This window comes from Vidua macroura, chromosome 1 (assembly GCF_024509145.1).
Source record: "Vidua macroura isolate BioBank_ID:100142 chromosome 1, ASM2450914v1, whole genome shotgun sequence".
In the NCBI taxonomy this organism is placed as follows: domain Eukaryota; kingdom Metazoa; phylum Chordata; class Aves; order Passeriformes; family Viduidae; genus Vidua; species Vidua macroura.
In genome coordinates this window covers 93,361,692-93,388,158 of record NC_071571.1, presented here as the reverse complement: position 1 = coordinate 93,388,158, position 26,467 = coordinate 93,361,692, and the positions used below count along the sequence as shown (strand labels likewise).

The 26,467-nt window shown below is 38.7% G+C and overlaps 1 protein-coding gene across 1 annotated transcript in view; it reads left to right on the top strand.

The window, feature by feature from the left end:
- AHRR (aryl hydrocarbon receptor repressor) overlaps positions 1-26,467 on the top strand; it is a 63,042-nt gene that overhangs the window by 30,488 nt on the left and 6,087 nt on the right. Inside the window, exons 3-7 of the mRNA XM_053983010.1 lie at positions 5,316-5,416; positions 20,150-20,239; positions 21,503-21,632; positions 23,080-23,213; positions 24,593-24,792. Coding sequence (XP_053838985.1) covers positions 5,316-5,416; positions 20,150-20,239; positions 21,503-21,632; positions 23,080-23,213; positions 24,593-24,792 — 655 coding nt within the window. The remainder of the gene's footprint in view (positions 1-5,315; positions 5,417-20,149; positions 20,240-21,502; positions 21,633-23,079; positions 23,214-24,592; positions 24,793-26,467) is intronic.

Genomic DNA, 26,467 nt, shown 5'->3' with positions numbered 1-26,467 from the left:
GCCGGGAGATTGACAGGCGGCAAGGCTTGCGTGACAGCGGGGCCGGGGTTAGTCAGCACTCTGCCTCCTCCGCAGCGGGGACTTCTCCTCCCCCTCGCCTGCCTTCAAAAGGGCTCTCCGGACGCGGTGGGACACCGGCTGGGGGCTCAGGGGGGCGAGCTGGCCCCACCAGCCCCGGGGAGAGGAGGGCAGCCCGGCGGTGGCATCTCTTTGATGCCCCTCTCGCACGGGGGGAAATGGATGAGGCTCGCTGGGAAAGGGGAACAGTGGTTCTGGAAGAAAGAGCGGATGGGATCTGGAAAGCAAAAGGGTTCGGTTTGTACCTTAAATAAATGTCATGCTGTACTCGAGAAACTTCAAAGGGAAGTCAGATTTCAAAGCATCTCTTAAGAAGAAGCAGACTGAGAAAACCGCTAAGTTGGGAAGAAAAACTCTGCATTACTGCTAGCTTAATTTCATCTGGTGTTCTGGTAGCCTTCGCAACAGGACCAAGCACCGTACAGCTTTTATTCAGCTTTTATGCATTTTGGTGCTGATTTCTTTCCCAAAGCATTTGTACTACCTGTGTGTTGTGCAACCGTCCTTTCCATGTTGTTTGGCCATGTATAACAACGGTTCCTTATGCCGTGTATTTTTTCATTTCAGTGTTCATCTAATGACCCCCATCCTAATTGTCACTCGGTGTTCTCTGTAACACAGCCAGAGGAAACAGACCATTTCAGTTCATGGCTTTAGATTTGTTAAGCAGAATTGCTCATACTGAGTGTTTCCGAGTCGATTTGTTTTGTTTTCTTAGTATTCAGAGTAACACGCATAGCTGATTGTTCCTGCAGCTAGAAGATCCAGGAAGAGAGACCCCGCTCTCACTTCCTTCCAAGTAACAGTTACCAAACGTAAGGTTTGCATGCTTAAAGCATTGTCACTCAACCTGCACTGTGGATTCGGGTATTTTCATCCAACTCTTTTAAGAAACAACTTATCCCCTGGGCATCATTGGAGAGAACCAGTAGTCCTTGCGGGAGAGCTTGAAACTGATTCACCAGTCTGAATCCGAAGAAGATTGTATGGTCCCCTTCCTACACCCCAGTTGAACCCAGGCAGAGTGCTCAGTTCAGAAGCAGCATCCCTTCACTGCTCATTTTTTACCTGTGCTGTTGCTTGATGCAGGCACCTGGGGCACAGTTTGCCCCCATGTAAGTCTGTTACACAGCCTAACTTAGCAGCTACTTTTGCTAATTATTTTCTGAAGAATGAAGGCTGTGCAGGATGAGGTACAGAAACACTCCGGAGAATGTAATCCCATGGGTTTAAAAAGTATGGTTTTGTGAGACTCCTGAAATCTCCATCCCTTTGAACTAAAGAGTATCCTGCAATGAATAAATGTTCTGTTATTTCTGGGGCAAAGGGAACGGCTGGTTTCATAATGCTTCTGTAGACTGCGTTAGGCACCTTTTCTTTTCTTTACAATATTCCAGATTTGGTTTTCAAGCCAAGGTGTTTGCAAATCACATGAGAACTGGAGGCTTGAAAGAGGTCTCTGGTTTTTACATTGTCCTGGGCAGAGATAGTGCAGCTATGAAAGGTTCAACAGCACTATCTGAGACCATCCCATACTCATTCAGCCAATCTTATAGTCTCTTCTGTGGATTTCTTTTCTCCACTAATTGTCAATTCTAACTCTACATTATTTTTTTGGTTTCCACTCCTTTCACTGCTTTCAGATTAGAAATTGAAAAAATATCCTCAGGTCTTTGACCTGTCTTCCAGGAAATTGCATTGGCCGTTTTATTTCTTTTTTTTTTTTCTCCCTCCTCTTCTTCCTAGCCCCCTGTCCCCTTGCCCTGTATATTTCCACAGTGTTGTCCTTTGTAGGACCCAGCATTTCCAGACTTGTTGGCTTTTAATGTTGCATGGGATTGCACCATGCACACCAGATCGCATGACCTTGCAAAACTGTCAGCCCTGGTACATGTATCTCTGGTATTTATCATTCTATGGTATCAATATGCTCATTCATCTTCTTTGGCAGAACAGCTCCATCTTCTGTTTTGTTTCATGTTCTGGAAGTGCAGGCTCGATACATCGTGCTCAGAAAACAGTCTTGGGTGTTACCACTTCCCATCTTTTGAATTTGCCAGTTTTGAGCCTGGTGGATGAGCTCTCTGTGCTGACCATCAAAAGGGTTGCCTCTCCCACAGAAAGTCTAAAGCTCCATAAAGCTAAAACTCTCTATAATTTCTTTTTTACAGCCAGCAGCATTCATTAGACTGCTTGCAATATCAGCTTTTCTCTTGCTCCATTCTTGATACATGGGAACTCCAGCAGCGTGTTTCCCCCTCAGGTCACTGAGTCATCCTTTGCTGTTTTTTATTTTTCAGCTTTATTTTCAGACAATTTGCTCCTCCCTGCCCACCAGAGACAGTACTCCTGCATTCTTCAAGTTCACATTTGTTTTCATCATAGGCTTCACTATTGCTCCAGAGGGACACCATTTTATGAGATGTCTAAACTTGATCACAGCTGTCTTGGCATCAGGGTCTTTTCTATCAAGCCACCCATCCTAACCAAAACTTGCTGTCCTGTTCTCTCTCATGATTCTTGGTGGTGACAGGGGTATTGTTAAACTCTTCTGTTTTCTTTTCCCTGTTTTTCTGCCTAGTCAGATAACATCTTGCAAGTTTCCCTCATCTGCCTGTCATGTCTTGCATTTCCTCCTCCTCCTCATTTCTTTCAGGATCTGTGTGATTTTCTGCCTGTCCTGCTCTGCTTTCTCCAGGTGACAGGCTACCACCAGCAGCTCTCTTCTGAGGTATCACTGCAGTATCAACCCAGCAGTGGGTGGATTAATCAAGTATTTCCAGCGTGGGGAGGCAGAAGGAGAGTGAGCAATGAGTGATGGCTCTGCTGCCTCGGGTGCAAGGAGTAAAGGTTCCCATCTCTGAGGAGCATTCGCTTCTTGGAGCAATGGTGTTATTTGTCTTTCTTTGATGGTGCAGTGGGTCTCCTTGCAGTCAGGCCAGTGAGAAGGGCAGTGTACGAAATGGATGTGTGTGGCCTAACATATGGGTAACTCTAACTGGCAAAATAACATTAGAATGCTTTCCATTTGGAGATGGAATTTATAGTAGCCAGACGAGTTGCAGAACAAACATCTCTTGTGCTTCTGCTGCAGTGTTTGTATGAGCCTGAAGGCTAACAAGCAGGCAGGGAGCTCTGGCCCGCTCAGTTGGATAAAATAATAGTTTCCACTAACGATGAAGTTCGAACGGATGGAATTTTCACAACACCAAATGAGCGCATCAAAGAAATAAACCTTCGTTTCCTCTCACCCCTCCCTGTCTGTCCTTTAACCTGAGCAAAGACCACAAACCACCATGTCAGTAATTACAAAAACATCTTTTCTGAGGAGGGAAACTCTGGAAGAGGCCATTGGAATAGGGGTTGGGCTTTTAAAAACTGTTGTCACAAGATATTTAAAAGATGTGTGGATGTGGCACTTAGGGACATAGTTTAGTGGCAGACTTGGCAGTGCCGGGTTAGTGCTTGGACCTGATGATCAACGAGGCCCTAAATGAGCCTATGATTCTATGTCTGTTCTTATAGACAGGCCTAGCAGAAGGCCTAGCTGATCAGGGGGGAAAAAGCAACCATTTTCTATTAGCTTAAAAGGTACACCAAAATGAAAATGCAGATTTAAGAATCTGTATAGTCTATTCACAGCAGCCTAGGTTACAAGTCTGAATTCTCAAAATTATTTTGGCTGGAAAATATGGGTAGGGATCTGTTTAAAGCAGCTTGGGATTTTCCTGATGTGCTTTCCCATGCCCAGGGGAGGGATTTATTACATCTAATTATACATTTGAGATAATTGCTTTGGGCTAATGACCGACATTATCACTTGCAGCAAATATTTACAATGTAAGCTAAAAACCATCACAAATATTCAGTTGGTGTGGTTATGAGTTGCCATTGTTTATTGTAAAATGCTGATGTATCCTGCAACGGTCCCTTACTAGGCTGTTAAATTGTTAAGGGACTCTTGCATGGGCTCAGGGCTTTTAGAGGCTTGCTGTTTCTCTCCTATTCTTATTCTGGTTTGGTACAAACTATTCCTGCCATATAAACCCTTTTTTGCTGGGGAGGTTTTATTTTTGATTGGTTGGATTGTTGGTGGTGTTTTTTCGGCTTTTTTGCTGTGGGTTTGGCTTTTTTTTTCAGAGGGGTGTTTTTTGTTTTATTAATAATTTCTGGCTGTGGCTGTTCCCACTCCCCTTTGGCTGGAAGGGAAGATGTGTATCAAACGTCCCAGATAAGATCACTGGGATGCTCTCCTCTCCCATTCTCTCCATGAAAAGGAGAAAAACCAGAAAACTGCATCTCTGTTTGCTACCAGGATCTTTCTCTGGATGTAGGAGTGAAGTTGACTTAATTTTTACTGACCAAGCGATAAAGACACATTCCTGTTGTATTCCCTAAATGATGCTGAAGCCCAATAATCATGTAATGCCAGCCTTCTCTGAAGTTCTTTCATTATCCCCAGAAATGGGGTTGTATTTCAGTGATTTTTCTGTAGGGTATATTGATAGGAAGAATTTGAGCATTCAAAGACATTTGAGATCAAGCAATGTGAAGGAAGAGCACTCACCAGCTAAGTTTCCCATGAAAGCTTAATTGGATATAAACTTTTTTCCCTATTATTGGGAAAAATATATGAAATTTTAATCTATAATGAGAAATATTCATTAATTTCATGGAGTAAATGACATGATAAAAACAAACTTTAAAACTCTGTGTAAAAATGAAACAGTTTAAGAACATTCCCTTGAATCTTACAGTTAGGCTGAAACTTGTAGAAATGAACAGGGTAACGTGAGACCAAAAAAAATCTGATGTCAAGGAGATCAGCACTGAAAATAAGAAACTTATTCACTCCCTTTTCTTCTGAGTTATATAGACATTTCTCTGTATTGTCATAATACATATTTTTATAAACAAAACAACTTGCTAACTTTCTTTGTTTCTTTCCTGTGGGTTTGGGTTGTTGCTTTATGTAGAGTAGACTAATGGAAAAAATATGTTCAATAAAAAATGTGATAGATATTTCATATAAAAAACATCTGGACTGCAAAATATGTATCAATCTCCAGCACAAGGAGGAAAAAAAAAAAGAAAAGAAAGTTGTCAGTAACCAAGATCCAGACCACAAAGACAGTAACTACCAATTAAATTCAATGCATGTTAAATGCCTAAACAACAAGTTTAGTCGTGACCCTAATCGTTATGATTTCTAAATTGATGACAACTCTTTCCAACAGCCATTCAAGAAAAGCACTTTAAGAAGCAAGTTGGCCAAACGATAAAAGAAGACAATATATCTAACAAGACTGCTGTACAAGAAGGTGGACTTCTACTAGAAGTGAGTGAAAAAATGCTGCTCTTTTTCTGGCTGTAATTTATTCACTTTGATGATATATTTGGGCTGATGATTTGTGGCAGCTTTGAACAAACACTCTGTCTTGGTGCGAGTCTTTCAAGAACCACTCGTGAACACTTCTTGCAAGAGCAAGACTGGCAGTCGTGACAGTCACAGTCAGTGCCCATTTGGGCAACTCAACCTTGCACCCTTGCTTGCATCCTTGAAATTACCAGTGAACTCCAGTTCACAGTCCTTTTTCACTTTTAGGTTTATTTAACTTGGCCCATATTTTGAGGATGTCAACATGAGCTTTCCTGGTTTCTCATCTGAACTGAGGATATTCTAGGATATTTTAGTTTATCCTACTTCCTCAACTCTGTGTTCTGCACACACACCGTGTCAGCAAAAGTTATCCCTTCTATGTATTTTTATCCCCTTTAGGCTGGCTTTATATTGGCAGAGCAGCATAAAGGGGCCATGCTGTTACTGAGAATTGGATCCATTAATTTTAAGGAAGAATTAATGCTGCTGTGAACTACTGAACCAGCTAGAGCCCAGTGATCCATCCCAGATAGATCTGCATTTCAAACACATGATGTAATAATGTCTTTTATACACTGAGGTCCTTGGAAATTCCTATGTGATTAAGATTACATATGTACAGTTGTTTTGGATAGGATAGTATTCATGGTGTAAAAACTGTGTTTTAATGACAGCCCTGAGATGCATGTAAATCTAAATTAAATACTAGCCTCCAGCAAATAATTGCTGAATACTATTAAATTAAAACCCATTTTAGTATGAGATCCAATACCATAAGTTACTCAAGTCTATGGAATGGAAACTGGCACCCTGCTTTCCTTCCTCTAAGTATTTCAGAAGATTTTAATTTTAGGTTTCAAAGCCAGTAATACAGAGGCATCTGATTAGTTACTGCTACTGCCAAAACAAGATGTTTGGCTGTCAGGTGTTATTTTGCAGCCATTTCCATTCTCAATGAATAGGAAATATGGGGTGTACAGTAAATGATAAATATGGTGAGTATATAAATTTTAACGAGGGTCTCCTATATTTAGTCTACGTTTTGTTGCGTGTACATGATATGCCCACAAGTTATAATAATTGAGTATCCTCAAACAGTAGACTGACTGCTGTGAGTACATGGAGAGAACACTGGCACACAATTTGGGGCAGGTTATGAGAGACTGCTATTGCTAAATATGCTCTGCTTACTGCAGGGTAGGCAGGAGTTACATTCCCTCTGAATACAGGAGAGATATTTTATCTGGATCATACTTAAAGTAGATCATTAACTGGATGATTAAGTGCATGTTAATATGAATTTACTTGCCACGCTTCATTTATGGGCACGTCTGCCCTAGAGTAAGAGGGTGAGTTTTCCTCAGGGCTTGTCGGGAATGTTCTCTGAGGACTGAGTTTGGCTCAGGTCCTCATTCAGTGGCTATGGCACATGAAGAAAAGTGGGTTTTTATGTTGTTCAACCAAATTCACCATGTTGGTTAGTAGGAACTGTGGGATTTTAACTAAATATCACATTTCTGATTCCTTCCAAGAAGAAGCAAACCGTGGTTGTTGTTCTTTGTATATTGACTTGTGAATCTGACCGCTTTATTTGCTCTCAAAATATATTTTTCAGCTATTGAAAGCCACTTTCCATGTCATGACAACACCTTGCACTGTGCAACCTCTGCTTTATATAATACAAACCAGAATAATCTGAATCACCAAAATATGTGTGAATAATACTGTTCCTGAGTGCAATGTTAATGGAAAACCAGGAACAATTGCTTTTATTTTTTTCCTAGTGGGTATAGTCACTCTGCTTTATGTATGGAGAGAAATATGGGATAACAAGAACCTAATTACTAGTAAATAGTGTATCTGGGACTCTTGAGTCTTGGAACAATCCAGTATTTCCCCTTTCAACTTGAAAGAAAACAATGGAATTAGGCTTTCTTCAAAATATGTTTAAAATGTTTTATTTCTAAAGGCTTCTGCCACAACATGTGTTTTTTATTTAAGATTTTATGGAGATTTTTTACAGCTATAATCAAATAGCTTTCATCAGCAATAACAGAATAAACAATGATACCAGTTTATCAAAGACTTTTTAGTGGAGCACAGCAGGTATCTAAACAAATAATTTATTTGGTGCTTTAAGATAATTTCTTCTGGATTAGAGACTTTGCTTGCCATCTTTGTTTCCCTTTGAAGGGAAGATAGACAAGGCTCTAAGAACCAAAGTCTAATTTTATTAAGGTTTTTTTTTTAATATGTCCCATTCTTGCAATCTTTACTGTCCTTTGAGCTTTCACATTCCAACAGTTTGACTGCAGTAATGATTTTTAACTTTGCACTTTCAAAATATTTTCCAAGACAGGTACTTTTGCAACCCCTGTGCCCCATGCCTTCTGGCAGAAAAGGGGCACATTCAGTTTCTGCAGCCTGTTAGTGAATACTTAAGGAACACTGGGCCAAACCCATAACCAGAAAAAGGGGAAAATAAGTTGTATTGGCAGTCAACAAATCCAGATAGAGTTTATGGGGTGATGGGGTGGAGAAACACAATAAAATGGTGACTTGGAAAAATAATGAATCACTGGTGGGTATCTAGGCAATAGCCTTGATTGCAGGATTCATCTCATGGCTGTTAGCCACCTCCTGCTCTTCCCCCCAGCTATGCTGTGCTCGTAATCTTAAGTCCAGACTCAGAGTCTACACTATGATGGAGGTAATTGCCCATCCCAAATGGCTGTGTAACTGTCATGTGCTACACTATTCACTGATCCCTGGAAGAATTAAATGCTTGCTATTAAGGGGGAGGCTCTATATGGACTTGCTTTCTTAATAACGCGTAATCAGGCATCACCCCACCATCACCTCCAACACTGCTTCTTGGGTAACCAGCATTGTGCACTAGGCAGCACCCTGCTAAAATTGTCACTTGGGCTTTATTGACCACTTCACAGTTGCTCCTGCAGTTTTGCTGCTTGACATGGATGAATAATTGATGTTCAAATTTCTGCCTTCATGGACTTTCTTTACTTCTTTGTTATGTTTGTTGGTCTTCTATTATGCTCTTGTAGGCTGAAGCATAGGGTTTATGGCATGTCTGTCTCCAGATCTATTGGACATAATTATTTTCAGGTGTGAAAATAGTGTTTTATAACCAAAATATCACAATAAATATAAAGAAATATGGACAATGCAGGCCGCTCCTCAACAGATGCTAGTGGAGTAAGGCTGCCTGGTTCTATCATGCTCCCTTCTCAATGATGAATATTGATAAAGGCCAGACATGACTTTTTTTTGTCATTTCCATGCTCACTGGCAGCTCAGACTCTTTCAGAGAAGATCCATGTTGTTTTTCAGGATGCTCCAAGCCACACTTTTGTACAGTTCAGAGTCGGATTTCCATGAGTCTTCTACTCTTAAGGTTTCAGGGCACAAGAATCACATTTCTGTGGTTTTTTTCTCATGTTTTTCTTTATGGCTGCATTGAAGATGCCAGTCATTAGACTGTCCTGATACTTCTTATTCAGTCACACTGTACATTCCATTTAATACCTTTATCAAGGACCTGGATAAGGGGATCAGGGCATCCTTAGTCAGTCTCACAAGACACAAGGTTGGATGGGAGTGCTGGCCTGTTTGAGGGCAGGAAGGTTCTGCAGAGGGATCTGGAGAAGCTTACTACTTATTTAAATTTTTACAGAGACTTTGAGGTACTTGGCATCTTAAATATCTTAAAATCACAATCATATGATCCTCTACTTAAAAAATAAACAAATTACTAACACTTTCAAAACCATGAAATTAGGTTTGATGGTGCAACCATTACAATTCTCCACTGATAGTAATAATCCTAGCTTCATTACATTAGCTACTTAAACAAATAAAGTTGGGTTTTTCAACCTGAGCGTACATGTTTTGTAGGCATGCTTTTGTTCCACCACAGCATGCAGAGGAATTTTACTGATTTGAGTTATAAGTAGCAAAACTAGCAAGGCACTTCAGGTTATTTACCTTCTGAACCAGCAGCATTTGTGCTTGGTATTGGCTGCTGGTGCAAAGCTACAGCACAATCAGGTAGAGATCCTGTAGTACAGAGAACAGGCCCTTTTTCATCCAGACAAGTCCTTTATAGATTATTTCTTAACTCCATATTACAGGTTTGGAAATCCTGGTTCTAATTTGGTAGCTCCCACCAAAGTCAATGAGGTAATTTTTTGACAGCTTTAATACCAAATAGACTCCAGGTCTTTTTAATCAAAACCAATGAAAGTCAAACTTTTAACGCAAGCAAATGATTTAGGATTTGACACAATGTAAGTTTAAAGCCTATTATTTAATATTATGTTGCTACCTGAGAAATGGATGCAAATAATAATCTTCCTGGGAGTTACTTTGGAGAGGCGAATGTGCAAATTTTGGCACTGAAATGCATCTCCCAGTGGCCTCTACTAACAGCTTGAACTAGTTTCATTCCAAAGGAGTTGGAAAATGATACATTAGAAAACATCCTATTGGTGCTGTTCTTCACTCTGCATAAGGAAATAACATAGGAAACCCTTTTCCCACTTGGTTTCCTGTCATTTTTTTAAACTTGTTAGTGTAATTCCACTTCCTCCTTCCAAACTGATTTATGTAATCAGTTCTTGATAAAACTGTGCTCTTGAAAAAGGTACTCCGGTTTGAATTTCAGTCTGAGAGCAAGAGATTTTTCCTCTTCCTGTTATTTTTAAACTTAAAATTGCAAATCCAACAAAGTGCATTGAGATTATATGGATCTATGACCCATGGCACAAACTTCAGAAATAAAAAACTGATAGAAAGAGACATTTTTGGTTTATTCTGGTCTGGAATCCCTCTTCAGCTTCCCATAGTGCTGACACTCTCTTAGCACAGTCCTTCTAAAGTAAATCCTGATAGATGTTGATGCAGTGCTTCATTTTCTTAATCTAACTGGTTTAAAATTGGACTATCAAAATAGGAAAGTCTCATAAAAAGCTCATAGTCTTTGTGCCTTTTTTTTTTTCAGTTAATACAACTTTCTAAAGTTACCCAAACAACGCTTTTGCTTTCCTTTGTTTTCAAACACAAACCTTCTCCCAGAAATTTAACTGACATGATTTAAGCTGACATTAGTCACTTGGGATGACTTACAGGGAATTTATCCATTAAAATAAACCATAAATAGGGTTAGGAGTGCCGTTTTATCACATGCGTAAATTCACTTTCTTCTTGCCAGGCGTAGGCAAAACACAAAGGAACACTTCAGAGGCCCTGGTCCCTTTTATTTCTTTCTTTTCAAATAAGCATTTTTCTAAAATCCAGACTTGAAATTTGGCATGGCCACAGCTCTGTGCAAAAAACATCCTTTCTCTTGCCCTTTAGACAAATAACTAATGTTCTCGTTTATTCCTTTCTTCTTTTTTTTTTTCTTCTTCTCTAACAAATCTGGATAGAAAAGCCATGACCGCTAAATTCCGTTTGCTCTCTCCTCCAGTCCTTAGTGCTACTGTTATGGGTACGACAATCATGATCCTGCCACAGTGCTGAGGTTTCTGAAATACAGGAGGTGGCACCATCCAACTTGACAGGGGGACAGAGAAAAACAAAATTGTGTTATCCCCTCCCTTCAGATTTTCAGCCTAACTATGAGAAAAGTGATAAAAGATGGATTTTGATGGGCAAAATTGTGTGGAAATAATGAACAAAACGGTAACCACAATTGCCAGCACACATAATGTCTGAGAAGCTTGACTTTTGCCAGGACTTTTGCAAGAGATTTATGGGGGAATTTGAAGAGGAAAAATAGGTACTTCTGCAGAGGCTTGTTGTGGAGCCTTTTTGCGAATGGGAAAATGCCAGTAAGTGCTTCATTTCAGATTTCGTGACATGTTGGGCTGATGAGAGTTAGTATTTACCTTCTCCAACACAAAATTACAATTGAGAGGGAGCAAGCTGAGAGTGGATTGGAAAATCAGGACAGGCAGCCTATGTTCAGTATGACAGAGCAGAGTGAACGGGCTGTCAGCGCAGGTATGTGGTGAGGAGAGACAGCTCTCATCCTCTAGCTGGTGCTGGCATCGGGAAAAGTGTCTTCCATTTGTCAGGAGGCAGGCAAACCTGTTGTCATATGAAGAGGGCTGGCTGAGAAATTGTAGTTGTACCAGTGAACAGAGCAGCTGTCCATCCATAGCATTAAGGTGAAGAATCAATAAACTTTGGGCACAGATGCAGCTCTGAATTTCAGGCTGCTGTTGCTGTCTCCAGACTGCTCATCACAGCCAACTCCACCCGAGCTCACTTTTCACAGCCGCTTCCTCTGTTTCTGCTCAGGCTATTTCGGTGCCTCTTGGAGACAGTCCAGTGGCCACATAACTTCCTCCTCAACAAAACATATTCTCCCATTTCAGCTCTGTTAGTTTTTTTTCCTCTCACTGACTTCAGAACTAATCCTTGACAACTATTTCCACCAGTCAATAGGTTTGGTATCTGTACCTGAGCCCTGCATCGTACAGATGCACCAGGACTTAATCTGCTACTAGAACTGACTTCTTGCATTCAGGCAACAAAGGCATTCACACAAAACACATTGTTCATTTCATACCAATTTCTGCATTTGCTTTTCAGGAAGCGTTGTTGAAGATGGCATAGTCATGTATTGCACAAAAAAACCTCAAAACATAGATGAAGCAGATATACACTTAAAATAATTGCAATCCTACATTGTTCAACTTGTCTTTAACTGGTTGAAGTGAGCACCCTAAACTGTATTCATAGATGACACTTGCTTTCAGTATATTCCTCGTTCTCAATTCAGAAAAGCTCATGAGCTGCAGCCTTGCTATCTTCTCAATAAGGCACAGTGATGAGCAAGAAAGCAGGTCTAGGCTAGACTGTGTCCAGTCTTGAGAGCTTTTGCAAATTTGCAGTAATTTGGTTATGGAGGTTTTGGTAAAAAACCTAAATATTTTACTAGAAATATTGAATACATTCCACTTTCACTTTTTGTCTGCCTTAGTTAATAAAACTTAAATGCTCAAACCAAAGCAGGGGCTTGCAGAAGAGGCTTGGGGAAGGATTCATTTAGTCTATAATGCAGCCTAAGATTTGCAGTCATTGCTGCTGGTTAGAGGAGTTGTCTCTAACTTTCTATCCTTATCCCTCTCCATAAGATCCACTGTCATCCACTTGATATCTCAATTAGAGAAAGTATTGCCTGCCTCTCTGGGTCAGCACAATGCCTTTATAGCAGCAGGATTCACCCCTGCTGTCAGAATGGGATAGGGTGTGCTCGATACAGGATACTTACAGCATACAAAACATGCATAAGATGACAACCTGCAAAGTAAAACTGTTCCCAGAGTCAATTTCAGGGAAGCCATTCTCCCTGAAAATTCTACTGACCTGAAACAGTGTTTTAAAAGGGTGGTTTAGCATTTATTATCAAACAGAATGTGAAATACAGATTGTTTTGCTCTTCTCCCCACCTCCTGAAAAAGTTTCATGTTAGAAAATGTGATATATAGTGCTAAATACACAGAAAAAGACTGCTGTGAAATTAGGACATAACATTCTGTTTTCAGTATATAGGCTGCAACATTGTCTCTTTTAGGTTTTGATTCCTTACAGAAAGAGATGTCTGCCATTCATCCTCATTAACAGTTTGCAAGTACAAATAAAAGTCAGCTGTGGATGGAATATTATGACGGCTTCCTCTATTCAGGACTTGATGCACTTACATGTAAATAACACTGAAAAAAATCCAGACATTTGGTACTTACATATGTCTAATTGTCTAACATGTTGGATAAATATTATTTGAGACTCTTTTCAGTAACTTATTTCTGTGAAATATAATGCCTAATCTTACTACATTTGTTATTTCAAAGTCTACCTAACTAAATTTGTTATTACAAGTGCAGAGTACTGAGCAATTAATGCTTCATTTTGGGTCTTCTCAAATGGAATTAATCAGGCTTGCATTTTCTATATTGAAATTGTTGAAGAGAAGACTGAAAAGCTCAGAGCAGCTGCAGAATTCAGAAAGGACGAAGAGCTGAACTTGCACTGAAGATATTGCTCCAGCTTTGCTTCCATCTGTGAATACAACATCTGCTTTTGAGGAAGTAAAACAAGAAACTGCATGAATCAATATAAAGATAGTTTCTATTTCCAAGTGTAGTCCAGGACATAATATTTGTGAAAGAGAATTGACAGGAGGGTTCCATTACCAGTCGAGCACAATTTTAAATTCAACATCATGATTAATGAGGAGGCTAAAGAAATTGATATAATGATCATGTTGGAATTTAGTATCCTTTCATGATAACTGCTAAGGTAAATGACATGTTACTCATCCATTGCCCACTAACTATCTAGCAAACATCATACATCTAGCTATGTATTAATAAATAAAATGTGTTTTGCCCCAATAATTTTTGAATTAATAATTCAAATACTCTTCTTTATATTATTTTAAGTAGCCTTCAGTACTTGTATACCATCCATTAACCTCAGGTAGCATTCATATTCTTGCTTCCCATATGAAATCCCAAATGGTAAAGCATGCCATATAACAAATTTGTACTGAGGTGTTCAGTGTTATCCATGAATTCACTTTTGCATCAACAAAACCTTCCCTAACCTGTCTTTAAGCTAGTCATCATCAGTACTGCTTCTCTCTGGAAGCATGGTCTGTATTCTCTTTCCCAGTGCTTAATACTTGTGGAAAAAACAGGAATTAATGGGGATGCATCTCTTTCTAGTATGCATCACACAAACTTTCTACACAAACAAAGTCAACTGATGCTTCAGCTCTTGTTTCTTAGCCCCATCTTGGGCAGAGTAATTGGTTTTGAGGTGCTGGGTTCATTGGGGACCAGAAATTCATGTATATGTTAACGAAGAGAGGCCCTATCCCAAGGACTTGACACAGACTAAGCAAGCTTTGTTACAAAAATCTTAGTTTGGAAGGAATGCATAATGGAAGAAAAGCTGCATTTACAGTTTTGCATAGTGCATTCAAAACAACTTCAAAGGCAAAGTTGTTCTTGGTTGTGTCCAATACTTGTTACATATCAAGCTTATAAAAAACATCACTATGGTTTAAAATGTGTTTACATGTGTGCACACATTGCAATCTCACCCTCCAGGGAACTACTATGTTTTCTTGGAAGTTTATAGCTCACAATTACCGGAGCCCAATGACTTACATTTTCCTAACTGATTTCCAGGAGGCCGGTTTCGACTGCTGCCTCTTGACAAGCCACAGCGTTCCAGCTCCCTTGTTAGACTGAAGACACATATATAAACAAGCATCTCCAAGGTTTCCCTAATTCCTTCATGGAAATGATGGGATATTGAAAAATGGAATAATGAGAAATGTCACCAGCTGAATGATTCACAATCATTTGTGCCTTTCAGATGGCTCAGCTGTTCCCTCTGACAGTAAATGTGAGGGCCAGGGCTCAAATCTGTCTGGCATTGTGAATGATCGTTGAAAATGTTGACCTTGGTAGTGCAGCACTAGATGCTGAATTTCCATACTGAAAGAAGCCTGAAGTAATATCCAGGGTCAAGGACACGGGCAGGAACATGAACTTTGTTTTATTTGGGGTGACGGGAGGAGTGAAAGGGGCATAATGGTCATATATACATATTTCTTTGTGTTTGAAAATAAAAATTTCTGCTGTCTATGAAAACCAGTTTATCAGATTGAGCACTTTCTCTCCGAAAGGCTTCCCATATAACTCCATGTCTGTAGACTTCAGCTAGTACTTCCTTTGCTGGCTCAAATGATGGAAATTTGTCTTCTGTTCTGTTTCTTTTGCCTGAAATTTAATCTGTACACGCAAACCCTTGATCAAAACTGAATGCTAAAACAATTCTGCCACTCTTCTTTGCACGAAATAGTGCTTACTCACAGAAATACTCATTTTGAAGTTGCTTTGTAGATAGATAGTCCAGAGGGCTAAGAGATACTGTACTTGTTGAGCAAAGGCCATATTCTGATGTCACCAGATATGGTATTTCTGAATAGTCTTTTATGCTGTTTTTTACTTCAGGGTTCTGTAAGAGTTTTGGATTTTTTTGGTTTTGTTGGGGTTTTTGTTGTTGTTGTTGTTGTTGCTTGGTTTAGGTTTTTTTTTTTTTTGGTTTATAAAGAGAACCTCAGGGATTTAGAAGGATTTTGAGAAGGGCGACTGTGAGTCCTAAAAACACCAGTGTAAAGAAATACTGATTCACTAAACAATTCAGTTTAAGACAGAAGACACAATTAACTGTCTGCATTTTCCTCCTAATACTCATAAGACATGAGCAAGTATATAATTTCCAGAGTTTTTAAATAGCTACTTATTTAGATCATCAGAAAATGGCCCCATCCCACATAGGATGGGGCAAAAACTCAGTGATCCACTATTAAATGAAACTGTTCCAGATAAACTGTGAGCCAACTGACCCTGGAAATTTAGTACCCAAGTTGCGTGACTCGAAAATCTGTTCAAAGCAAGGCATGGCTGCAGGCCTTGACTGTTGTACTTTAGTAGCCATAGTAACATGGTCTCTGGAGACTTAATGCTAGTGAATTTTCCTTTATTTCAAGGAAGAGTAATAAGACAAATGTGCATTGGAACTCATTCTCTTTCTTTTTTTTTTTTTTTTTCCTCCTCCTTATTTTTACTATGCCATGACCTTGACCAAAATATCTTTGAAGTATTTTCTGGCTGATTTTCTGCTATGAGACCAGGAAAAAAAAATCAGGATATATAAAGGATCTTGCCAAAGGAAGTCCTATCTTCCTCAAAATATTTGCCTTCATTCCCAAAGAGAATCTCTTGACTAATAAAGTTTCAAAAACTTCTTAATGGAAGGAACTGATAACTTGCATCTCACAGCTACTGCAGGCACCAGAATAATATCATACTTTCTTTGAACTGACAGATTAATTGTTTTTTTTTTGTTTCAGTAGCAGGTGCAGCTTTTCGTGAGTACATAATTGGATGTACATGTTTTTTTCAAAAGAACACAGGCCCCTATCTGGTGCCAAGCTCTCCTTTTTTTTTCATTTGGGAAAAATGTCCCATATGATTTCATTTTTTAAGTACAATGTAGAAAACTCATGTAAGTGTTTTTAAAAAGCCAAATACAAACAAACAAATGTTCACAATACATACTTAATTCTGTCTCACATGTTTCAGCTATTATCCTGGATTAGAAATTCCATCTGTCATTGAATCCATATGGTTTACCAAATGGCAGTTTAAAATCATGTATTTTTTGCAGATTTGAAGTTAGTTGTTTTTTGTCGTAGAAGTTTTAAGGTCCATACTAATAGTTTTGTGTGTTTGTTTCAATGTGTGCATGTGTAAGAATATGCAATATTGGAAAAAAAAATTTAGTATGCAAGTGGACTGTGTTGATTGAAACACACTTGTTGGACACAAAACAAATACCACCAACATTGAGTTGTAGAGTTTGGTTATTTCTCCTCCTAAATACCAGAGCCCCATTTAGGCTGTTGATAACTTCTGCTCAGAGGATTAAAGTGAAATGAGAAGAGCTGCCTTATTTCAATATCTGAGAATGTTTAAAAATCATAAGTGGAGCCATACACTTTGTTGCGATGTTTAATGTGAGATGTGGTAACTTAGAACAAAAAAGCTGGGAATAGTTTTCACCCATTCTCGTGGACTGAAGCTGTCTCTCCTACTCAGTCTAACAAGTCACTAGGCTTCTGGCCAGAAAAATGGAAAAACCTCTATGCAGTGTTACTGTAAAGGATTTCAGTATGGAGTTGTATTTGGTACCTGAGAGATTTTTCTGAGAGGTTGGAAAAGGTATTTCCCTACTGATTTGCAATCACCATTACCCACTCAGGGTGGGTAATGTGCTAGCAAACACCCTCCTCCTTTACCCCACCTGTGGTAAGTAGATAAGAAAAGTATAAATCCCAGCCCAGCTCTGACTCTTTTGAGTCTTCTGTATTACAGATGTCTGTTTTCCCACTGAACTACATTTTAGGGTAATACTGAGAAAGCAGAAGAATTTGCAGGCGTGCATGAGATTCGCTGGTGCAAAGTTTTACTTGATATCCAGCTTGGCTTTGTTTAGTGTGTCTGAAGCAGCAGGTTTCCCAGCTAAAATTAATTTAGAGACATGGAATTTGTGTTAATCCTCACCTTAGTCACATGGCTTCATAAAAGTTGGTTTTGCACCGAAGTAGATTTTGCTTTCCCTGCTTGCAGGGCAAAGCATCTGATGTCTGCAGTTGGGGTAGTGAAAACCAGGGGGTGCTTATTTAAGAGATATAACCTCAGGGGAGGACACCAGCATTTTGAGAACAAATCAAAAACAAAGCAGGGGAAGTTTGGAAATCTCTTCATTTACATACATGCTTCAAATCCACACTTGTTTCTGGCTTAACCTAAATACATGGCTCCTTGAACTTTTCCTCCACTTCTTCCCTCTTCCTCCCTCCCACCTCTTTCTTAATGCCTCCTCCAACCTCACAGATGTAGTTGCCAGTACACTGATCTGAATCCCTGGAAATGCACATGGTCCCATTTCCCTTTCCAATTTTTAGAAACCGCTGCACCTAGTTCAGCCTGACTCTAGTTCTGTGGAAAAAGACCTGTAAAGAAAAACCTTCCTGCTTTCCACCGTGGGAGATCAAGTCTCACATTTTAAGGGTAGAGACTGATCTCTTATGTATGTGTCTAGGCCTAAAGAGTATGTACCAATATGTTGAAGAAGACTAATTTTTTGAATAGATGAATTTATCTCTTGATAAGCAATCCTTGACAAAGGCAGATATTCCTACAAGGGCTGAAAAATTCCAGCTTGCCTGCAGGACAATGGAGGGTACCTTTTAAGGATGTTCAGCATGATAATGTGTAGGATTCTTCAATAATATTCAGATCTTGTGGTCTTTGAAGCTTAAACAATGAAGGTAGGGCTTGGTGTATTAGTTTTCATAGCTTAAGAACTTTTATTTAATTAAGCACATTTCTTTCATTTTTTAAATGTTCTTAGCGTCTACCTGGTCCAGTTTCATAGGCAGGACTTGAAGTCTTTCAGAATATGCCTGGTAAGGGGCACAGACAAAAGGGAGCTCCCTTAAGTGTCCCACAGCTATCTTTATGGAAAATTTTAGTCTATCCAAATAAAAAGGCCTGCCAGATGTTCAAAATATAATAAAATTCCTAACATCACATCACTGATGGTTTCATTGTTATGAAGATGAGTCCAAAGAGACAAGATGCCAAAAATGCTTTCTTGTCTCCATTTGACATTGGAAATGTATATGACAGATACCATCCATGGAAGTTCCTCTCAGTGCAGTGAGAGGTGAAGATGCAGAAATCTTTACATACCATCTTCTGGTTGGTGAGGAGCTGGGACAAATTTGGGCATTATCTAGAGCAGGAAATAGCACCAGTTGAGCAAGTCCTTGTGCTTGAAGAGTTGACAAGGCAGAGATCACTCTTATTCTGCAAAGGATCTGCACCTATGGAGCTGACCTGGAGCAAAACAAGATTTGCCATTGACTGTTCTTAGCGTTGACTTGTGGTTAGTGTTGACCTGATTGAATCACTTGCTGCTACAGCCATTGAAGGCTCTCCACTACTTTTCTCAAATCATTGTTTCACAGGTTCTTCAAGGCACAGAGCCTCTGGCCAAGTGTGGTCCCACGGGGCCACGTTTCCAAAGGTGCTCCACATTTACGATGGGAGCCAAACTTTCTGAGGAGGTCAGTCTATTGTGCACTGAACTCTTGAAATTCTGCCCACCATTGTCACAGTGGGAGCTGCTTTCAAGCAGTCTTGGAAATCTGGTCCTTATTTAGGAACCAAAAAGAGAACCAAGCTCACAAAAATATGTCAGTGTATCTGGTTACTGAGCAATTGAAAATCTGTCCTCACTGTGTTTCAGGATTAACTCAGGATTAATAGGCACATCGAGAGTAAGGTGAAGCAAGGATAATAATAATATAGCAGTATTTCAGCAACAGCTATTTGAACTGCAATCTCAAAGACCTCAAAACCACCACATGAAAGGATCTAGACTGCCTTGGAGTGCAAGCCTGCTGGAGTAAAGATATGTTACCAAACCTTTATCAAGGGAAGAGAGGCAGAATTAGTCAGTCCTCATGCAGCATGAGGACTGACTTTTTATATTCATTGCATTTATGCAATTATGCTATGTATGTATTTTTATAGCAGCTTAAGAAAAAAGCCATACAAAAAGTACAAATCCAGTTTTAGAGTCATGGGTAAAATAGCACATGTATTTAATTTTCCCTTTGGATATTATTATATTATGTGTATTAATGCATATATATTCAAAGTAATTATTATGGAATGTGCAGTTTTAAAGTAAAAGGAAAAACAAAGTAGTTGGCACTTGCTATTAAACTTTTAATTCTATGAATTAATGATTATGCAGACAATTAAGCAGACAATAAACTAGTAATGTAATATGGTCGTTATACTGTAATTAAATATTTTAACTATTTTTAGAAAAGAAAGAAAGCATGTTCCAGGTTGTTACTCATTTTTCATGGTAGGAAAGAATTTATTGTCCAACTTTTGCAGAGTAAGTTTTTTCATTCCTAGGATATTCTTAAAATTATTACATTGATACTAATTTTATTCTTTATCTTCTTATTATCTTTTAAAGTATTTTATTTTCCTTTTTCAGTCACTGAATGGTTTTGCCTTGGTGGTGAGTGCAGATGGAATGATATTCTATGCATCATCAACAATTGTGGACTATCTAGGGTTTCATCAGGTAAATATATTCAGAATTACTTAGAATACCCAGTCACTGACATTGTATTGACTTTCTTGTCAATACATATATTGCCAATATTATAACTTCTGCTATTATTTTTAAATGCAGCACTGTATGTTGCATACCTTTGACTGCTGATTAGACTTACTGAAATAAGGTTATTTTACTATGCCATCTCATTTTTGTCAATCTCAGGGGTGAAGATTTATTTCTTGAAATTTCCTTTTACAAAGCTTTCGTTAGCAGAAACATGATTCGTTATAAAACTAAGATTTAGTTAGAAGTTTCTTTTCAATTTCAGTATAAGATGCTGCTTTTCTAGGCTGGTTGTCTGTGTGAAATAAGTATATTCTAAAGTCACAGAATAGCAGAACCACACAGTTGGAAAGGACCTCTGGAGGTCATCTAGTTCAATCTCTTGCTCAAAGTACATCGAGCTAGAGCAGGTTGATGCAGGACTGATGCAGGACTGATCTGGAAGATGTGTTCCAGTGTTTAGCCACCACGACTGTAATTTTTTTTGCTTATTATTAATTCCCAGCTTCCCACATTGCCACTTGCGTCTGTTGCTTCTTGCCCTCTCACTTTGTTTTTCTGAGAAGAGTCAGGCTTTGTCTTCTCTTCCTCTGCTCATTTGGTTGATGTAGACAAGCAGTATGTTCTTTCTGTGGTTTGCCCTTCCGAAGGCTGAGCAAACCCTGTTCTTCTCTCCTGGATGTGCTCCAGCTCTCTTAAGTGTCTTGGTAGCACTCTCCTGGGCTCATTTTGACATTCTAATCTCTTTCTTTTCATGGGGTACCCAAAATTAAGAGAGAAATTTGCCTTTGTGGAACTTCCTGAAGTTCCTATCAGCCTATTTTTACAGCCCACCAAGGAGCTGCCTTGCCCTCCCCAGCTCGTACCCTCTGCAAACCTGCTGAGCATGCATTCTATCCCAGGTTTCCTTAGTCAAGAAATTAAAGAGGGTTTGTCCCAGCATAAATCCCTGGGGGAATGCCACTAGTCTTCACTTGCCAGTTGGACGTTTATTACTCATATTTGCATACGTACAAAAGAGTTAAGAACAGAAAGAATCATCTTAGGATGTGAGGGGAAAAAGCAGATGTTGAGAAGTAGGGGTCTTTGAAACAATTTTCCTCATTAAAGCTGCTCCAAAGGTGTCCTACACCTGCCATTATTTTAAGCAAAGCATCAATCTAAAGATAAATGGCTGCCCCCCTACAGTTCCTAATTAACCATTCCTTGTTGCAATCGTTTCAGACTGATGTAATGCACCAAAACATATATGATTACATTCACGTGGATGACCGCCAGGATTTTTGTAGACAACTGCACTGGGCCATGAATCCTCCCCAGATGTTGTCAGGACAGCAACTACAGTCAGAAACAGGTGGGATTGTGTATGTTGATTGGAAATATAGGCATCACTGTAAAGAGGTAGAATTGCACTCCACCTATGCCCGTATCAGTACCATGTCCAGTCAGATTCTTCACTGGAAAGATGCACAGTGGCCATTTATTTATGTTATTGTCTCAGAGATGACATTTCTTCCTGATCCTGGGCATTTATAAGGCAGAGTGTGTCACTGGTGCTCCAAAGTTGTTTCCTTTAGTTTTCTCTAATGTGCCTACACGTATTCCTACAGACTCAGAATGAGCAGCATCAGTTCTTCATACTGCCAAAATTTTGTTTGCAACATATCAGGGCATCAATAGTCCTCTCATTGATGCAAAAGGTTTCTGTACAAAAGCACCATGGAAGCATCATTTTCTACCATTTGTTTTTCCATGCAAAATGATGTAGACAGAAGCCTTCTGAAGAACAAATATGTTTAGCAATGCACTTTTTCCTCTGAGGCTATACTTCGCTAGGATGGGAATTGGATGCCTGCCCTCAAAGTTTCTCCTACATGAGATATTAAGCTGAAATCACAACTACAGAACATACAATCAGGTTGAGATTGTTAACCTTAAAAAGAATTATTGATCTCAGCAAAATGTATGCATTTCACCAGAAGGTGAGGTAGTAATTGAGGAAATAAATTGGGAAGTATAGTCACCAAATGAGTGGGGAGAAACTTGCAAGAAATCCTTCAGCAACCTCTACGAAGTCCTCAGGAACACAGTCATGAAACTTTGGTGGAATTTCTTGCATTTCCTGTAAAATAGTTTCTGTGTTTTATAAGAGTCTTATAAATATCTTATAAATATAGGAGCTTTTCAACATTTTGTAGGAAGTATGCAGGAAACAAGCAAAACAACATACACTACTATTTCAAACTATAAAATTTACAAATATTTGGAATTTTCATCCTAATGTATATTGTGGAGAACTTCAGGTCTCGAGTTCATAGTTTTGCATAAATACTTGCGTGTTTTTGGAAATATTTCAAAAAACTGCATTTGTACAAAACAATCAAGGAGGTGCAACACCTGAACATTAACTAATAATCTACTATCCATTTTTTTGTTCTGTTCTTTTTTTTCTAGGATTAGCATTTTTCCTTATTTTGTTCTCAGGTCTAGTGCATTTTCTGTGATCTCTGATCTCAAAACAAGCAACATCTGTTACCCTGTTTTGCATCATTAAAAATCACAAAAACTCAGGAAATAAAGTCCAAATTTTGGAAGAAACTCACCCGAATCCCATTGCAGAGCTTTTATTTTTCTTTTGTAAGAGCATGTGCAGATGTATCCATACATGACACCATTGAATATTCGTCCATCCATAAAGCAATTTTTAGCAATTTCCGTAACAGCTTCCTCAACTGGCTACAGAACATTTTCATTATTTCTTAGTGTGATCTGATATATGTTGCCTCCACTGTTGTCCCTAGGAGAAGAATATATTCTCAGTAAATTGTACAAAGCACAAGAGAATGACAGCATGACAACAGATTATTCTTCCTTTTTAACTCGCTGTTTCATCTGTCGAGTTCGCTGCTTGTTGGACAGTACTTCTGGATTCCTTGTAAGTACAACTTCACTTAGATCACTGTAGGCATGACATAATAGACTTTAATCACTTCATATGAAAAATCCTTCAACATAAATATTGCGGAAATCCATTGACAGGATACACTTTTCTTTTGTTGTGCACTAACAAGAAACACCTAAGATAATTCTTAATATGTGTAAAGAATGATGGGAGAAAAGAAGATTGCAATATTTGAAATGGAAAGACTTTAAAAATTTTTATGTTTTGAGCTCTCTTCGACAATATCTGTCCTCAATTTGTACTGGGCATAGCACAAGGGTGGCAAGTCTGAATTTCAACAATTAACATTCAAGCCCAAAGTATTTGCTTTAAGAATAAGGAAAAATAATCTGTTTTTTCCCTTTTGTAAAGAATCCTTTAATAATAAAACCCAGAATTAGAAAGTCTCTTGCATGCTCCATACTAGGAGCAGTTCATTTCTAGAAATCACTTCTTCTCCATTTCCTTAGTAAAGACCAATGCTGTTTCTACTTAGGGGAAACTCCAGCATGTGCAAAGAAATGTAACAATGAGCATGAGACTGGGAAATGCAAGTTCTGCCTCAGATGCTCATTTGCTGGAAGGCTATGGGTCTCAGCAGCTGTCATTTCTGCATCCCTGCTTTAATCTCGTAGCTCTGGAAAATGCCTAACTCAAATGGGCTGATTTTTCACTGGGCATTTTTTTGGTAGTTAATTTTTTCACTGAGAGGCAGCAGCTTGCTATTAACTTGAACCCTGCTCTCTGACTACACAAACATTTGAGGCAGGGGCAGATGGTTCCTTCCAAGCTGTGCACTCTGTATGTGGCTATCTTGGGCCTATTCTTTTCCTTGGTACCTGTCTGCACAGCCCTGGGGTTGTATACTTGCCAGTCTGTATACTTCCCAGAGAAAGTGCAAAATAAGAGGAAAGAAACTAAGAAACCATCTTGCTGGAGAGAACAGAGCATAGAAAAAGAATGGTTCCAGCTTCAGTGGGGTACAGAGGAAACAACTGTTTGCACCACTGTACGTGGCCCGTTTTGGTGAACAGAATGTAACACAGAACTTCTACTTCTGAGTACACAAGAGAGAAAAAAATCTCAACCAGCCCCAAAAGTCTCACCTTACTATTGATAGTACCTCCACCCACCCTACCTCTGAAGTGGCATGGTTTAAATTATATGAAGAAAATTAAATTCGTAGTTCAATCGCTGATTCAAAACTGGGTTTGGTGTTAAATGGCACAGTCTGTAGGTTGTATTAGCATATTAAATGTTTATAAACTAAATGCTTAAGTTGTTGGTTTTTTTGTTTTTGGTTTTTTTTTTTTTTTTTTTTTTTGGTGTGGTTTTTTTTGTTTTGTTTTGTTTGTGTTTTTTTTATATACCAGACAATGCAGTTCCAAGGCAAACTAAAGTTCCTCTTTGGACAAAGGAAGAAGTCCTCATCAGGAACAGTATTGCCACCTCAGCTGTCTTTATTCTGCATAGTGGTACCACTTCTGCTCCCTTCTGTGACAGAGATGAAGATGAAAAGCCTGCTTGTGAGAGCAAAACACAAAGCTGATGATGCAGCAGCAGCGAACACAAAGTATTTACAAATTAATCTTTTGGCATTTAGTGAAGATTATGGGCTATTAAGCATGTAAAAAACACAAATTATGCTAAATATCTCTTAATTTTAAAACTCTTTCTTAGAAAAGTGAATAATTTATCTGGATTTACTATTGAATACAAAATAAATATAATACAATTACTATAATATAGCATAATAGAAGGCAAGATGATGCAATATATTATACTTTATTTATAATACATGTTAAGTAATATATTTCAATATACAAAATTTTATATTAGAAATGGAACATTAGGATATCTTTCTAACCTTCAAAAGTTACCAATGCAGTAAGCCAGCTGTAAAAGTGGAAAAGAAAAAGTATTTTTTATGTAATTTTTCTAATTTCAGTATTTTCTGCTAATACAATTATTTTGACTTGGGCATTTTGGTAACAAAGGAAAAGGAAAACTTCAGAAAGCTGAATTTGTGTGTGGGGGGGTGTTCACAAAGAGTCTAATGTGTTGTGCTTGATGTATGCATTTATCTTTCAACAGAAGTTTTATGAACATGTACGCTTACTAGTGTACTAAATGGCTTGGGGTGATCATTTGGTAGCAATCACAAAAGATCAGGACAAATTGTGTTCAGGCTCATCTCCTTCCTAACACTTATTTTTGTTACTCTTCTGTGGCAGAATTTGTTGATGTTTGGGGCTAGGATCGTATTTTCCCTTATTTGCTTAAATATAACCTTACAGTAATGAGTTCTATTGCTTGAAGCAAAATGCTCATCTGTATCACTGACAGTACCATAATTTGGCTTTTAATTAGATTATGCTTGTGTATGTGTGTATTCACTATCCAGATGTATAATGTGGTTCTAGTACATACACCCTTTTGAGAAGAACTAATTTGCTGGAAGTCTGATATAATGGACTACACAGGCTTTTGGAATACAGTTGGAAAGTAATTTCTACTTGCTAGTTTTTCCAGTGGCCCAGGTGAAATTAAGTGATGATCAGAACCGAGTTCCTCATAGAGAAGTGCTTTACTACCTGACTGGACAGTGGCCAAGGCTTTGACAAGAATGAAGCAACCATTTATCTTCAGTGTTTGCTTTGGTTCAAGTCTGAAGCATGGTAGCCAATTATGGTGGGCAGATTTACACAGTCTTTTTTTTTTTTTTTCCCCGATGGTCTTAATGCAAGGAAGCATTTGTAATTCAGTATTACAAACATTGCACCCTTTTAAAGCCCCAATTCAAGCATTTTCAACTAAAGATTGGAAGAAATACATTCAAATCATATGGTACTTATTGCAAATTGAAGTCATACCAACTCTTAAATGCATTGCTGGTCACTGTGATGTATGTACCTCGAATGTAACTTGAATAGAAAGAGCAGAATATACACAGCATTTCTCTCAATTCCAGATGAAATTTATTTTTCCAGATATAGTAAGTCATGAACAGATTATTCCTAAACTATTCCTCTTAATTGAATACAGAACTCCAGTCACACACTAGTTGGAGCAACCAAATGATGCAGGAAAAAGACAATTATTTAGTGCTAGTTACTACTTAGTTAAACCAAATGCCTGTTGCATCCTGGGTTTTGGGTCATCAGCTTGAAGATCATATCTTTTGGAGTCTGTGATTCTACTGTGCTGTCATTCGCTGACAAGGAATTGTCCACATTTTCTCCTCTCTA